Consider the following 14734-nt stretch of genomic DNA (forward strand, 5'->3'; position numbering starts at 1 on the left):
TGACTTTTTGGTGCCCATTCATGAGCTGATTCATCAAGTAGAAATTCAGGCTGTCATCAAGAAAGCTCATTCACCTTTTAACAGTTCAATTTGGCACATGTGAAAAACAAATGGAGACTGACATCTAATAGTGGATTTTTGTGCCCACAACAAGGTGACTTTGCTTATGAGTACAGCTGTACGGGACATTCTGGAACTCCAGTATAAGCTGGAATTGAAGGAGGCTAAATGGTATGCTACCGTAGACATTGCTAAATGATTTCTTCTCTATTCCTATAGCAGAGTGTCATGGTTTTTAAAGAGGTGACAGAATGACACTCTCAAATTAGTAGGAGAGAAAACAGAATTGTATTTGAAAAGAGAGATGTAAAAAGAAATTACAAAGCAGATACAACATCCATAGTGACCCCCTTGAATTTTCCCTCAATCCAAAACTAAGTCTACAATCCCCAGTGCTGCAGTCCTCCCACCTCAGACCCCTCTGCCATCCCCCTCTGCCATCCATGGCCAATTCCCACACATTAGAAAGACACTCTTTATTGGATTCAGTCAGATTGTTAAAGCTCTGCATGCTGTAATTCATAAGAGAAACAATTTTGTGTGGAGATCTAAGCAACAAGGAGACTCAGATTAGATAAAACGAGAAGTAGGTCATGCTGTGGGTTTAGGTCATGCTTGAACTGATCCAGACATTAAAAATACTCTGTATACAGCTGTGAGTGACAGTGGTTGAACTTGGAGTCTTTGGCAGAGAGCTCCAAATGAGACACATGGTCATCCACATGGTTTCTGGTGTCGTGGCTACAGAGGCTACAGAGGTTCAGAGGCACATTACACTTCAACAGAGAGAGAAATGCTGGCAACCTACAAAGGAGTGAAAGCAGCTTCTGAAGTAATTGCACCAGGGTCACAACTTCTCTTAGCTCTTTGATTGCTAGGTCTAAACTGGATGTTCAAAGTTAAAGATTCATCACCACATCATGCTACACATGCAACCTCATCTAAGTGGATGGCTTTGATAACTCAACAAGCATAAATAGGAAATCTTGAGCGACCTGATCTAGTGGAAGTGAACACCAAATGACCAGAAGTCACAAACCGTACAAAACTTCCAGAGGAGAGAGTAACTTGTGCTGAGGAAGCTCCTCCTAGTGGTGATCTTTCTGATCAGGAAAAGAACTATGCTTTGTTCACAGATGGTTTCTGTCCTGTTGTTGGAAATAAGCGAAGAGGGAAGTCAGCACTACGGAGTCCTACCAGGAGTGTTACTGAAGCAAGAGACAGAAAAGGTGAATCCAGTTATTTCACTGAGGTAAAAGCTGTCCAACTGGCTCTTAAGCAGCTGAATGTGAAAATTGGCCTATCCTTTACACCGATTTCATGGATGGTAGCCATTGGTCTGTGGTGTTCACTGGAGAAGTGGAAAAAGAATGGCAGAGAAGAGAAAAGCCTGTTAGGTGTGCTGATCTATGGCAAGGCATTGATGATTGTCTTGAGAAGATTCCAGTGAAAGTGTGGCACATAGATACACACATGCCTAAGAGCAAAGCTACTGAGAAACGCCAGCAGAAGCATCAGGTGGATCTAGATGCTAGGATTTCTTCAGTCAATACAAACAATGATCTTGACCTCGATTGGAAACACTTAGGTGAGTTATTCCTAGCTGGATTCATCTGGACATCAGGGTAGAGATGCAACCTACTTGTGGGCATGTGACAGATAATTGATGCATCCATTGATGCTGTCATGCAAGTTACACATGACTCTGACATGTATGCTGCCATTAAGCAGGCTAAACATTTCGAGCCCTTTTGGTATGGTGAGTGATGGTCAAAGTACGAATATGGTGAAACGTAGCAGATTGATTACACCACTTAGTGCCATGGTCTAGTTGACTGATAGGGCTGGGTGATAGGTTGGACTGGATGATGTTGGAGGTCTCTCCAACCTGGTTGATTCTATGATTGTATGATTCTCTACCTTGTTCTCATTCTGGCAAACAATATGTGCTAATGATAGTAGAGACAAGCACCAGATGCCTGGAAATCTGGTTGATACATAGTAAGCATTTAGTAAACAGGGTAGGACCTGCATAATCAGATTTGTTGTGAACAGTAGATGGTGATAAAGTTCCTGTTGCACGTGAAAAGAATTTGTTGGGGAAAACTGGGTATTTTTTCTTTGAGCGAAGGGAAACCTGTCCGAGGGATGGTTTCTATTGCAGGTCCTGGTCATACATAGGCAATAATGCAAGAGAATGGTGAAATTCAGTGTATTCCACAGAGAAATCTAACTTTAGCTGAGAGAGTTTAAATTTAGAGTGTATAATACAAACTGCTAGGAGTTTCCATTTCAGATGCAACATGGCATCCAAAGAAAGAATCTATGAGGAATCTACAGTACATGAGCACAAACCCCAAGTCACCTGGCAGTCCTTGTTTTCATCCTAACTGTGAAGAGACAAGCTGGTTTCTTGTTTTCTGAGCCTTTGACTCACCTACATCTGAGATAGTCAGAATGAAGAATGAACTGAAAATACGAACTTTACTATTTGTCATTGTAAATATTGTTTTAGGTTAGGCAGACAATTTTATTCAAAACATTGGATGATATAGAGGGGTCGATTGTGCTGTTTTGAGGCTAATTGGAATATTATAATGAGAATTTATGTCACTGGTTGTAAAAAGAAAATAATCATGAAGTCTCATTCATTGAGTTGCTGAAAGGGGTAAAAAGCCAAAATGTAAACAGTTTGTCCCTCTTTGTTTTGGGGTGCTTCTTCAATTCTCCTTCACTCAGCTTTAATATCTTCCATTAACAGATAACAATTAAGCTTTGCTGGTTGCTTTGATTTCTGTCTGGAAAGGAAGAGAGAGAGGGAGAATTTGACCCCCTTCTGGGTGATTTCTGTGTTCAGGAGAAAGTGAACACAAACAGCTGCAACAAATTAGACACTGAAGATTTCCATCCAAACTTTGTCTTAGATATTAATTTTATAAAAAGTTAAAACTGAGTTTGGAATGTATTAGGTATTGCTAGTTACAAAATGTAGTGAAGTGTCAGGATATTGGAACTAGATTATTTTACCTTTCCATTTCAACCCAAAACATTCTGTGAATTAGGTTTTTCTATAGAGATTCTTTGTTGACCAGTATTTGTTTTGTAAATTACAGCTACAAAGCAGTTCTTTTGTGCAATTAATACTTTGTACTTGTAGTTGTCAGCGTATTTGTATTCAGCAACATGCTGAGAGAAAAGTTCTGATGCTAAGAATTGATTTTCTATCATCTACGAAGCTCATAGTGCTCTTAGCAAACCATGTTTCAGTTTTTTAAGTCTGTTGAATACCTCCCTGAAGGGAGACTAGATGTATTTTACAGAGGAAGAGAAGTGTTAACTTACTTACACAAGCTTGAAAGTTATTAGAAAACACAATTTAGAGGTAAATTCCTGCAAGTGTGAAATTATGTTCTTTATAAGACGAGCAAGTACTTTCAGCACAACGGTAAAACTCAAAACGATACCACCTTTTTTAATGGTTATAAATGGCATGTGTATTTCCTAAAAGTATCATGCCTACCATCAGTCTTGGATCTTGTTAAATCATGTCGTTACAGCAAAAAAACTTCGCAGCATCTTGAAAATTAATTTCATGTAATTGTGAAGGCTTTAGCTGTTAAAATACTATTTTATATAATACTGATACACTTTTTAATAAAAAGCAACCTTTGCAACAATATTCTAGAATATACAGACTGAAGGAGTTTGGGCTCTTCAGTCTGCAGAAGAGGAGGCTCTGAGGTGACCTTGTGGCCTTTCAGTATCTGAAAAGGGCCTACAAAAAAGCTGGGGAGGGACATTTTAGGGTATCAAGTAGTGCCAGGACTAGGGGGAATGGAGCAAAGCTGGAGATGGGGAGATTCAGCCTGGATGTGAGGAGGACATTTTTCAGCATGAGAGTGTTGAGAGCCTGGAATGGGTTGCCCAGGGAGGTGGTTGAGGCCCCATCCCTGGAGGTGTTTAAGGCCAGGCTGAATGGAGCTCTGGCCAGCCTGGTTGAAGGTAGGGTGTCCCTGTGATTCTGTGAAGATGCGATAAAATTTTGCAATAATGTAGAATCTCTGGAGTTTTTTTATATGTCTCTGAATAAATATGACAAGTTTTAAAAAATTTGAACAAAACCAGAGCAGTCTGTTCATTCCTAATACCAGGTATCTTTTTTGTTTTTTTTAAACATGTACGTTTTCAATTAAACTGTTAGAAAAACGTCTCTGAAGCATTGCCAATTCACAGTAAGGTGATGATGGCTTCTTAAGTGCAGTTGTTTTCAGAATGTCTGTCATACAGTTTGCTAAGTGCATTTTCTAATTTGCTCTTCTGTTTAAGGTATTCCAACTTGATCTTGAACTTATTTTCCCTTATGGTGGATGCCAACATTCCAGATATTGCTCTCGAACCTGACAAGACTGTAAAAAAGGTAACTGGAAAGCTTTCCTTGTTTGTCAGTAACTTAGGTAACTTAGAAACATACAGTTGCTTATGGTGACTTACTTGTAACTGAATTTACAGGACTATACCTTTGAAATCATTTAGCACATGTATTGAATTGCTTTTTGTCCATGCAACAGTGCGCAGTCTGCTCTAGCACTTTGTTCCAAGTGTCACTTTAGCATTCTGCTAAAAGCAGTGATTCCCTCTTAGAAAGCTTTTAAAAAGTGAAGCAATCAACACACACTTTGTAGTGAAAGATTGTTAGATCAAGTCCAGCATCCTGTAAGTTATGAATTGTTTTATAAAAGCAGTCTACTTGTAGGTACAAAGCCATTCTCCTCAAGATTTAAGCCTAGTAGAGACATATATCTTCATTACCAAGAAATCTTGATTATGTGAAAACAAACGTGTCATGTAATTCTTTGTCTATTTGCAGCACCCTGAAGCATTCTTCCATATTTGATGCTTCAACACCAGCTGACTTAAAAAACACTGCATAAATGTTCACCTACATTTCATTACACTTACTTTATGCATCTTGTGGCTTTGATATATTTCCATCCCTAGAGTGAATGGCTCTTGGTGGAGACTGTGTATCTAATAAAAATTCATTCAGTGTAATTTTCATTTAAGCAGTGGACTTTCTCTAAAATAGGCTTGTAGTAAGCTACGTTTTTTTCTAATGTGATTCGTTATAAAAAATAACCATGATTCCAACTAATTTTTTCCTTTCACCTACAAGAATTTGAGCATTTCTTTTCAGGATCTCTTAGTTTCAAATCAACACAGAGTCATGTAGCTTTTCAGTTTCATTTCTAAGGAAGGCTCAGCTAGCTAGAAGTGTTGTATTTTGTGGTAAAGATGATAGCCTTCATTCTACTTAATTGTTTTCCAGATAAACAAATGGATAAATCTTTTTCTGTGTCAATATTGGAACGTCACCTCTGTCCATAAACACCTGAAAAGATTAAGTTACAAGGAAGACAGAGGCTTAAAACAAAACGGTCTGTTACCTTTAATTACCTAACAAGTTCTGAATTAACTACATTTTTGTAGAGAGGCTTTCTTTGGAAGGAAAAGACCTTCCTAAGCATATACTTCCAAAACACATCTGTGAATTTCATTATAATAAAGACAGTGTGGTTGATTGCACCTATTTTTGCTTCATCATACAATAGGGAGGGAAAACCCCTAGACTGCAAGGCTTACAAATAGATAGGCAGTCAATCCTGGGAGAAACTGAAATACATGTCTGCAGATAGTACAAAATCTAATTTTGGAAAGTTTGTAGTTGGCTGAACACATCATCAGATCACACTGGTTCCACTGAATTCCGCAACTGCTACTGCTCCATCTTCTCAGCAATAAATCTGAGACTCACTGTGTATTTTAATCTTAGCTCTGTCGAGAGTTCACTGTCACTTGATGTAAAGTGTTCATTCTTACCTTGAATACTCTCTTATGGACTCATATTTTTTTATCAATTTCCATTTCACTGTCAATTAACTTGCAATATCCTTGTTTCTTACTAATATCTTAGCATTGTATTTTATTTTGGTAAACTCTGTACAAAGTCCTGTTCAAGAGTACCTTGCTTTCTGTAATTAATGATAATAGGATTTCAGATTCTGTAAGGTATTTGTAAAGAATTGTACTTGTGTAGCAACATGTCAGTATTTCATATACTTCTAAAACTGTTTTACTTTTCATACATTTCCCGTAGAATTTCTAGAAATAACAGACTCAATTGACAATTGAAAGTCAAGTTTTTCTACAGCTGCAAAATATGTTACAGTCCACTAATGTACAGTATTTAAAATTCAGGAATGTGTAAAGCATAATTGGTTTGTATCCCATTGAGATCATTGAAGAAAGCAAAAACAAGGAGGAAGTCTTAAGAGCTATGAATTAAGTCAACATGGTTCCCTCTAAGTTCTCGTACAAAGAGTAAACAATAGTGCCACATTTCCATGAGAAGAATGTACAGTTAGTTGTTACATGACTGATCACTATCAGATCAAATGCAACAGATAATTATTGGGATACTTAGGTCTGACAAAATGGTAACTTCTGCCCTCATGGTAATTTCAATTCTGTCTGTTTACAGAGGCTTTAAAATGTAAAAAGAGCTAGAATTGAACCAGTAAGGCAAGTATTCCTGATCAGAATTGTAAATCACTTCCACATTTTCAGATATTTTGGGAGAAAGATTTTACTTTCAAAAATTCTGTAATATCATTTACAGTGTACTAGTAATGTATTATCACAAAGATAGCCACATTGTTTAGCCTTTTCAGCCTTTACCTAAGTGCTGTCATATCATATAAATCTCATTTATTCTTACAGCTCAGATGTTTTGTTTCTGTTGACTCAACAGACTTGGTTCTTCTAGTTCAAAAATTACCCATTAAGTGAACTGCAGGAATCTCTAAAAAAAAATACATAAAAACGTGATTCCTAAACAGTAGGACAGAAGAGTTTTCTATAAAGCAGTTACTAATATTATGATCTACTTGAAGCATACAACTGTGTTCGAACTTCTGGTGATAATAATTGTTTTCTTTAGTTTTCAATTTTGATTTTGCTTTTTTTGCTTTAAAAAATGTTAACTAATCAGCTGTAAATGGACTAGGATCACAGCAATCTTAGCCAATTCCAGAATGTTAAATGAATTCATTACTTATTTATTAAAGTAGTAGGAAACTTGTTTTGGACATTAGATACTCATTAGCCTGTCTCAAATAATTTCTCAGCTTTGTTCTGAGAAAGTAATGAGTTGTCCAGCATCTTTTGGACTGAGTAGCAAGTTTATTCAGTCATTTAACAAGATAATACAGTACCTTGTTGTAGGAAAACTGAATAAATACTGTCAGCATCTCAGATGATTCACACACACACACACACACCCCTAAATCCTTAAACAAAAAATCCATATATATTTCAACAGACTCAAATGAGCTAAAGATCCATTTTAGACTTACCTGCAAAATTAAATTATCTTTTATGTGTGAGTCAAGCCAATGGCTGTTTCAACTGTGATGTCACTTTCACAAAGTGCAGAAGTGGAGATTTACTGTATCACAGTATCACAGTATCATCAGGGTTGGAAGAGACCTCACAGATCATCAAATGCAACCCTTTACCACAGAGCTCAAGGCTACACCATGGCATCAAGTGCCACGTCCAATCTTGCCTTGAACAGTCCCAGAGACTACAACTCCACCGCCTTCCTGGGCAGCCCATTCCAGTATCCAATAACTCTCTCAGTGAAGAACTTTCTCCTCACCTCCAGCCTAAATCTCCCCTGGCGTAGCTTGAGCCTGTGTCCTCTCATTCTGGTGCTGGCCACCTGAGAGAAGAGAGCAACCTCCTCCTGGCCACAACCACCCCTCAGGTAGTTGTAGACAGCAATAAGGTCAGCCCTGAGCCTCCTCTTCTCCAGGCTAATCAATCCCAGCTCCCTCAGCCTCTCCTCCTCATAGGGCTTGTGCTCGAGGCCTCTCACCAGCCTTGTTGCCCTTCTCTGGACACGCTCAAGCATCTCGATGTCCCTCCTAAACTGGGGGGCCCAGAACTGAACACAGGACTCAAGGTGTGGTCTAACCAGTGCAGAGTACCGGGGCAGAATGACCTCCCTGCTCCTGCTGTCCACACCATTCCTGATGCAGGCCAGGATGCCACTGGCTTTCTTGGCCACCTGGGCATACTGCTGGCTCATGTTCAGGTGGGTACCGATCAGCACCCCCAGATCCCTTTCTGTTAGGCTGCTCTCCAGCCACTCCAACCCCAGCCTGTATCTCTGCATGGGGTTGTTGTAGCCAAAGTGCAGCACCTGGCACTTGGAGCTATTGAACGCCATCCCATTGGACTCTGCCCATCTGTCCAGACGGTCAAGGTCCCACTGCAGAGCCCTTCTGCCCTCCAACCCAGCCACATCTGCCCTTCAGCTTGGTGTCATCTGCAAAATTGCTGATGACTGACTCAATGCCCTCATCCAGATCATCTATGAAGACGTTAAAGAGGATGGGCCCAGCACTGATCTTTGAGGGACACCGCTAGTGACCAGCCGCCAGCTGGATGTGGCACCATTCACCACCACTCTCTGGGCTCATCCCTCCAGCCAGTTCCTAACCCAGCACAGAGTGTTGCCATCCAAGCCATGGGCTGACAGCTTAGCCAGCAGTTTTCTGTGGGGGACAGTGTCAAAGGCCTTGCTGAAGTCCAGATAGACCACATCCACAGGCCTCCCCACATCCACCAAGCAGGTCACCTGATCATAGAAGGAGATCAGGTTGGAGAGGCAGGATTTGCCCTTCTTAAATCCATGTTGGCTGGACCTGAGCCCTTGGCCATCCCTCAGGTGCACAGTTATTGCCCCCAAGATAACCTGCTCCATCAGTTTCCTTGGCACTGAGGTCAGGCTGACGGGTCTGTAGTTCCTGGGTTTCTCCATCTGACCCTTCTTGTGCATGGGGATTATGTTGACCAGTTTCCAGTCTCCTGGGACCTCTCAGGTGAGCCAGGACTGCTGGAAAATGATGGAGAGCGGCTTGGCCAGCTCATCTGCCAGCTCTCTCAGCACCCTAGGATTGATCCCATCTGGTCCCATGGACTTGTGGATGTCCAGGTGGCTCAGCAGGTCCTGAACTAATTCTTCATGAATTTCCAGGGCAACACACTGCTCCCTGACCCCATCCCCCAGTTCAAGAGGCCACTTGCCTTGAACTCTCCCCTCCTTACTGTTGAAAATTGAGGTGAAGAAGGCATTCAGGACCTCAGCCTTTTCCTCGTCATCAGTTATAATGTTTCCCTCCTGGTCCAGTAAGGAGTGGAGGCTCTTCTTGCCCTTCTTTTTAGAAATGATAAATTTATAAAAGTGCTTTTTATTATCCTTCACGGAAGTGGCCAACCTAAGTTCTATCTGGGCCTTAGCCTCTCTAATTTTTCTCCTGCATAATCTGGCTACATCTTTAAACACGTCAGGAGAAGCCTTCCCCTCCTTCCAAAGGTGAAACACCCTATTTTTTTCCCCCAATTCCTTCAGGAGCTGTTTGCTCCTCCAGGCTGGTCGCCTTCCCTGACGTCTCATCTTTCAGCACATGGGAACTGCCAGCTCCTGTGCCTTCAAGAGCTCCTGTTTAAAGTAGGTCCAACCATCCTGAATCCCCTTGTTCCCAAGGACTGCTGCTCAGGGGACTTTGGAAATAAGTTTCTTAAGCAAATTAAAGTTTGCCCTCCGGAACTTCAAGGTGTGGGTTTTGTTATAGTTCCTCCCTACCTCCCTGCATATTGAAAACTCCACTATCTCATGATCACTACACCCCAGGCAGCCTCCCACTGTCACATCTCCCACCCGCCCTTCTCTGTTGGAGAACAGCAGGTCAAGCTGAGCTTGACCCCTAGTAGGCTCTCTTAACAGCTGCGTCATGAAGCTGTCCCCCATGCACTCTAGAAATCTCCTGGACTGCCTCCTCTCTGCTGAATTAAGTTCCCAGCAGATATCTGGCAGGGTAAAGTCACCCACAAGAACAAGATCTGATAATCTTGAGGCAGCCTCCAGCTGTTTGTAAAATATCTTTTCTGTTTCCTCATCCTGGTTGGGTGGTCTATAACAGACTCCAACCAGGATGTCAGATTTATTAGTCCTCCCTCTGATTTTAACCCACAAGCTCTCAACCCCTTCGTCCCTCACCTCAAGCTCAGTGGTAAGGAGTGACTCCCTAATATACAGGGCCACCCCTCCTCCTCTTCTCCCTTGCCTGTCTCTCCTGAAGAGGTTGTATCCCCCCAGTATAGCACTCCAACCATGCCTGTCATCCCACCAAGTTTCTGAAATGGCAACTATATCATAGTCACCCTGGTGGACCAGGACTTCCAATTCCTCCTGCTTGTTACCCAAGCTGCGTGCATTGGTGTAGATGCACTTCAGCTGGGCTCTCGATTCCTCAATTGTCCCTAGTTTCCTTCCCACTCTCTCCTTCTCAGAGAGAGTAATTGCCTCACCCATCCCCTTCATATCTAGTTTAAATCTCGCCTAATGAGTCCTGCCAAATCCAGTGCTAGCATTCTCCTGCCTCTCCTAGAAAGCTGCACCCCATCATGATCAAGCAGGTCCGGCTCAGTAAAAGTTTCCCCAAGGTCAGAGAACCCAAAGTGTCGCCACTCGCACCATCCCCTGAGCCAGTTGTTGATGTCATAGGTTCTGCTGTTCCTCTCTGTGAACTCCCTTGCCACAGGGGGAACTGAGCAGAACACCACCTGTGCTCCTGCCCCATCTATCTATTTCCCCAGGGCCTTGAATTCCTTTTTAATTGCCCTGGTGCCCTTCTTCTTGATCTCACAGTATCACAGTATCACAGTATCACCAAGGTTGGAAGAGACCTCACAGATCATCAAGTCCAACCCTTTACCACAGTGCCCAAGGCTAGACCATGGCACCAAGTGCCACATCCAACCTTGCCTTGAACTGCCCCAGGGACGACGACTCCACCACCTCCCCAGGCAGCCCATTCCAGTGCCTAATGACTCTCTCAGTGAAGAACTTTCTCCTCACCTCGAGCCGAAATTTCCCCTGGCGCAGCCTGAGGCTGTGTCCTCTTGTTCTGGAGCTGGCCACCTGAGAGAAGAGAGCAACCTCCTCCTGGCCACAACCGCCCCTCAGGTAGTTGTAGACCAGCCTGTATTACCAGCAAGGGGTAATAATCAGAGGGCTGGATTAGGTTAGGGAGTCTCCTGGTGATGTCCTTAACCCGGGCACCAAATATTTTTGTATGTAAGAAAGTATCCTGCTGGACAGCATAGGTGGGAGTTCCTAGCCAGCATATTATTTTGTTTGTGCTGTATAATACTCATTGTTTTGTAGAGCTCTCACTTCTGCTTTAGAGGACTGGTGACCCAGTGAGGTTCTAAGCAGCTGAAATTGAGTCACTGAGGTAACTATATAGGTTACTTTTGTCTAAGTTTAGTCTTTTAACAGAATGCTACTTTGTTATATAACTACAACAATAATTACATAGTAGAAAAAAAAATCTTGTTCTTAGAGCAAAAATTGGCTTCCTGAAGGGAATATTACACTGCAGTTATTGTGATGAACAGTTTGTTTGGCATAGAGGTCTGTTGTTAGTTTGAAGCTAGCTAGAATGTTTTGGTGAGAAAAACTAGATTACTGGCCTTGGAAAGAAAACAGTGGTGATGTCTACTTTGCTCACAGTCTTCCTGAGATATATAAGAACAAGAAGCAAAAACATTAGATAATCACTCTTGCTGGGCCTGCTGGCCGAGCTGCATCTCTCTAACCTCACCCTCTATTTTGGGCTAACCCACTTTGCTTCCTAACCTCTTGGCTGAACCTCTATTCTTCCTTGGAACTGGGGTAAGGTTGAGAGGGGTAGGGGGAAGGTGGATGGGTGGGCAGAGGCCAATGGGATGAGATTTAACAAGGCCAAGTGCAGGGTTCTGCACTTTGGCCACAACAACCCCAAGCAGCACTATAGGCTGGGGACTGAGTGGCTGGAGAGCAGCCAGTAGGAAAGGGACTTGGGGGTACTGATAGATAGTAAGCTGAAGATGAGGCAGCAGTGTGCCCAGGTGGCCAAGAGAGCCAATGGCATCCTGGCCTGCATCAGGAACAGTGTGGCCAGTAGGACAAGGGAGGTTATTCTTCCCCTGTACCCAGCACTGATCAGGCCACACCTTGAGTCCTGTGTCCAGTTCTGGGCCCCTCAATTCAGGAGAGATGTTGAGGTGCTGGATCATGTCCAGAGAAGGGCAACAAAGCTGGTGAGGGGCCTGGAGCACAAATCCTATGAGGAGAGGTTGAGGGAGCTGGGCCTGTTTAGCCTGGAGAAGAGGAGGCTCAGGGGTGATCTTATTACTGTCTACAAGTACCTGACAGGGCATTGTAGCCAGGTGGGGGGTGGCCTCTTCTCCCAGGCAGCCGGCAGTAGAAGAAGGGGACACAGTCTCAAGTTGTGCCAGGGTAGGTATAGGCTGGATATTAGGAAGAAGTTCTTCACAGAGAGAGTGATTTCCCATTGGAATGGGCTGCCCAGGGAGGTGGTGGAGGCACCATCCCAGGGGGTCTTCAAGAAAAGCCTGGATGAGGCACTTAGTGCCATGGTCTAGTTGATTGGATAGGGCTGGGTGCTAGGTTGGAGTGGATGATCTTGGAGGTCTCTTCCAACTTGGTTGATTCTATGTGGATTCTATGTGGTTGAGGGCCCCTCCTGGCGACTCAGGTTTCTGGGAGGGGAATTGTGTTTCTGTATTATCTTTTTACCTTGTATATTTCTGTCTGTAACTGTATATACTGTAAATAGCTCTTTGTATATTGTGCTAGCTGTAAATAATAAGCTTCATTCATATTTCCAGAGCTGGCTGAGTCCAGTCTGGGTGATTTCTAAAGTGTCGGGGGGCGGTGAACACCCAAACCATCACAAGGTCTTTGATGCTGCAGTTTTACAGTAGATGCAGCTATAAAACTGTAACCAAGTAGGCATGAAATAGTTTTGGAATCTGGACAAGCAGAATTGGTGGGCTGAGGCCAGTAGTATGAGGTTCAACAAAGCTACGTGCCAGCTCCTGCACTTTGGTCACCACAACCTTATGCAGGGCAACAAGTCTGGAGACATGGTTTACTGGTGGACTTGACAGTGACAGTTTCACTTGGTGATCATAATGGTCTCTTCCATCAAAAGTTATTTGATGATGCTATTCTGAAGAATCTAAAGAAAATATTTTTAGTGGCTGCAGTTTTGATTCCTTAAAATGAAATGTTTTCAGTTAGATAGTGGGCTCAATTTTCTTTGTAGACTAGAATAACAAAATTACATCCTCACTTTTAATAGGCAAGGAGGTTCTTTATATTGTAGGAATACCTGCCTACTAATGAAAAGAGGGTAAGACGTAGAAATGTGCTAGCACATGAATCCACCTTTCAAAACTTTCAGAATGTAATCTGACTTCTTAAAGTGAAGATTTAGTACATCTTCTAATTAAAAATATAAACCCAAAGATGGCTAGAATGAAATAAAATGAAATAAAGGCTACTACCTTCATTTGTGTATAGCTTTATTTCTTTCATTCTATTTCATTATTTCCTGTGGTAACATGTTTAGTATAACAGACTGCTTCCTATTTAGGCTAGACAAGATGATTGGAAGTGAGCCATCCTTGGATTTTCTTATGTTCAGACAAAAAAAGCAAAACAAAACAAACAAAAAAAAGACCATAAGATAAACTGTTACATGGGACATGTATTCTGTAGTGAATCATTACATGGTTGTGATTTAATTTTTTTTTTTTGTTACTATTTTCAATTCAAGAATTTCTTGTGAATGTGCTAAATGAGACTTCTAAAAATAACTGAGAGAGCACTTCTAAGGGTATTATATGTTATTACATGAGGAACTACAGAGAGTGCAGGTTCTTTGTGATTGGAGATTGGTTTTGACAAAGTATCAGCTACCTTCCAGTAGGAGTGTGACATCCCAAGGAGCTAAGTGGCTAAATGGAATTGTATAATCAAGCTTAAAATCTAACTGAAAACATTTTGTTAAGGTGTTGTTTCTGTCCAGTAGTTGTGAAGTGTCTTGGGAGAAATACATATCAAATGAAGGCAAAACAAGGAAAAGCAGCTTGTGTCTTGTACAATTCTATGTACAATAAATAGAAATAATACCTTGTTTGGCATGCCTTATGGTTCAGAGTGGTGTAAGCAGAGATGTGCTCTCTGTTCCTGTTTTCTGTGTGTACTTACGCATTCTTGTTCAGCACAGAATCATAGTATCATAGAATCAACCAGGTTGGAAGAGACCATCAAGATGATCCAGTCCAACCTATCCCCCAGCCCTATCCAGTCAACTAGACCATGGCACTGAGTGCCTCATCCAGTCTTTTACAGAACACCTCCAGGGATGGTGCCTCCACCACCTCCCCAGGCAGCCCATTCCAATGGCAAATCACTCTCTCTGGCAAGAACTTCCTCCTAACATCCAGCCTATACTTTCCCCGGCACAACTTGAGACTGTGTCCCCTTGTTCTGTTGGTGGTTGCCTGGGAGAAGAGGACACCTCCCCACCTGGCTACAATGCCCCTTCAGGTTACCCCTGAGCCTCCTCTTCTCCAGGCTAAACAACCCCAGCTCACTCTGCCTCTGATAGGGCTTGTGTTCCAGGCCTTTCACCAGCTTTGTCGCCCTTCTCTGGACACGTTCCAGCACCTCAACATCTCTCTTGAATTGAGC

At 42.3% G+C, this 14734-nt stretch overlaps 1 protein-coding gene across 5 annotated transcripts in view; it reads left to right on the plus strand.

The window, feature by feature from the left end:
- The window catches only part of PIK3C3 (phosphatidylinositol 3-kinase catalytic subunit type 3), a 145378-nt gene that overhangs the window by 112480 nt on the left and 18164 nt on the right, over positions 1 to 14734 (plus strand). For all 5 annotated transcript variants that reach the window (XM_064176495.1, XM_064176494.1, XM_064176490.1 and 2 more), the window contains one exon: positions 4387 to 4477. In XM_064176495.1, the coding sequence (XP_064032565.1) occupies positions 4387 to 4477 (91 nt within the window). The remainder of the gene's footprint in view (positions 1 to 4386; positions 4478 to 14734) is intronic.

The sequence above is a fragment of the Pogoniulus pusillus genome, chromosome Z (assembly GCF_015220805.1).
Source record: "Pogoniulus pusillus isolate bPogPus1 chromosome Z, bPogPus1.pri, whole genome shotgun sequence".
In the NCBI taxonomy this organism is placed as follows: domain Eukaryota; kingdom Metazoa; phylum Chordata; class Aves; order Piciformes; family Lybiidae; genus Pogoniulus; species Pogoniulus pusillus.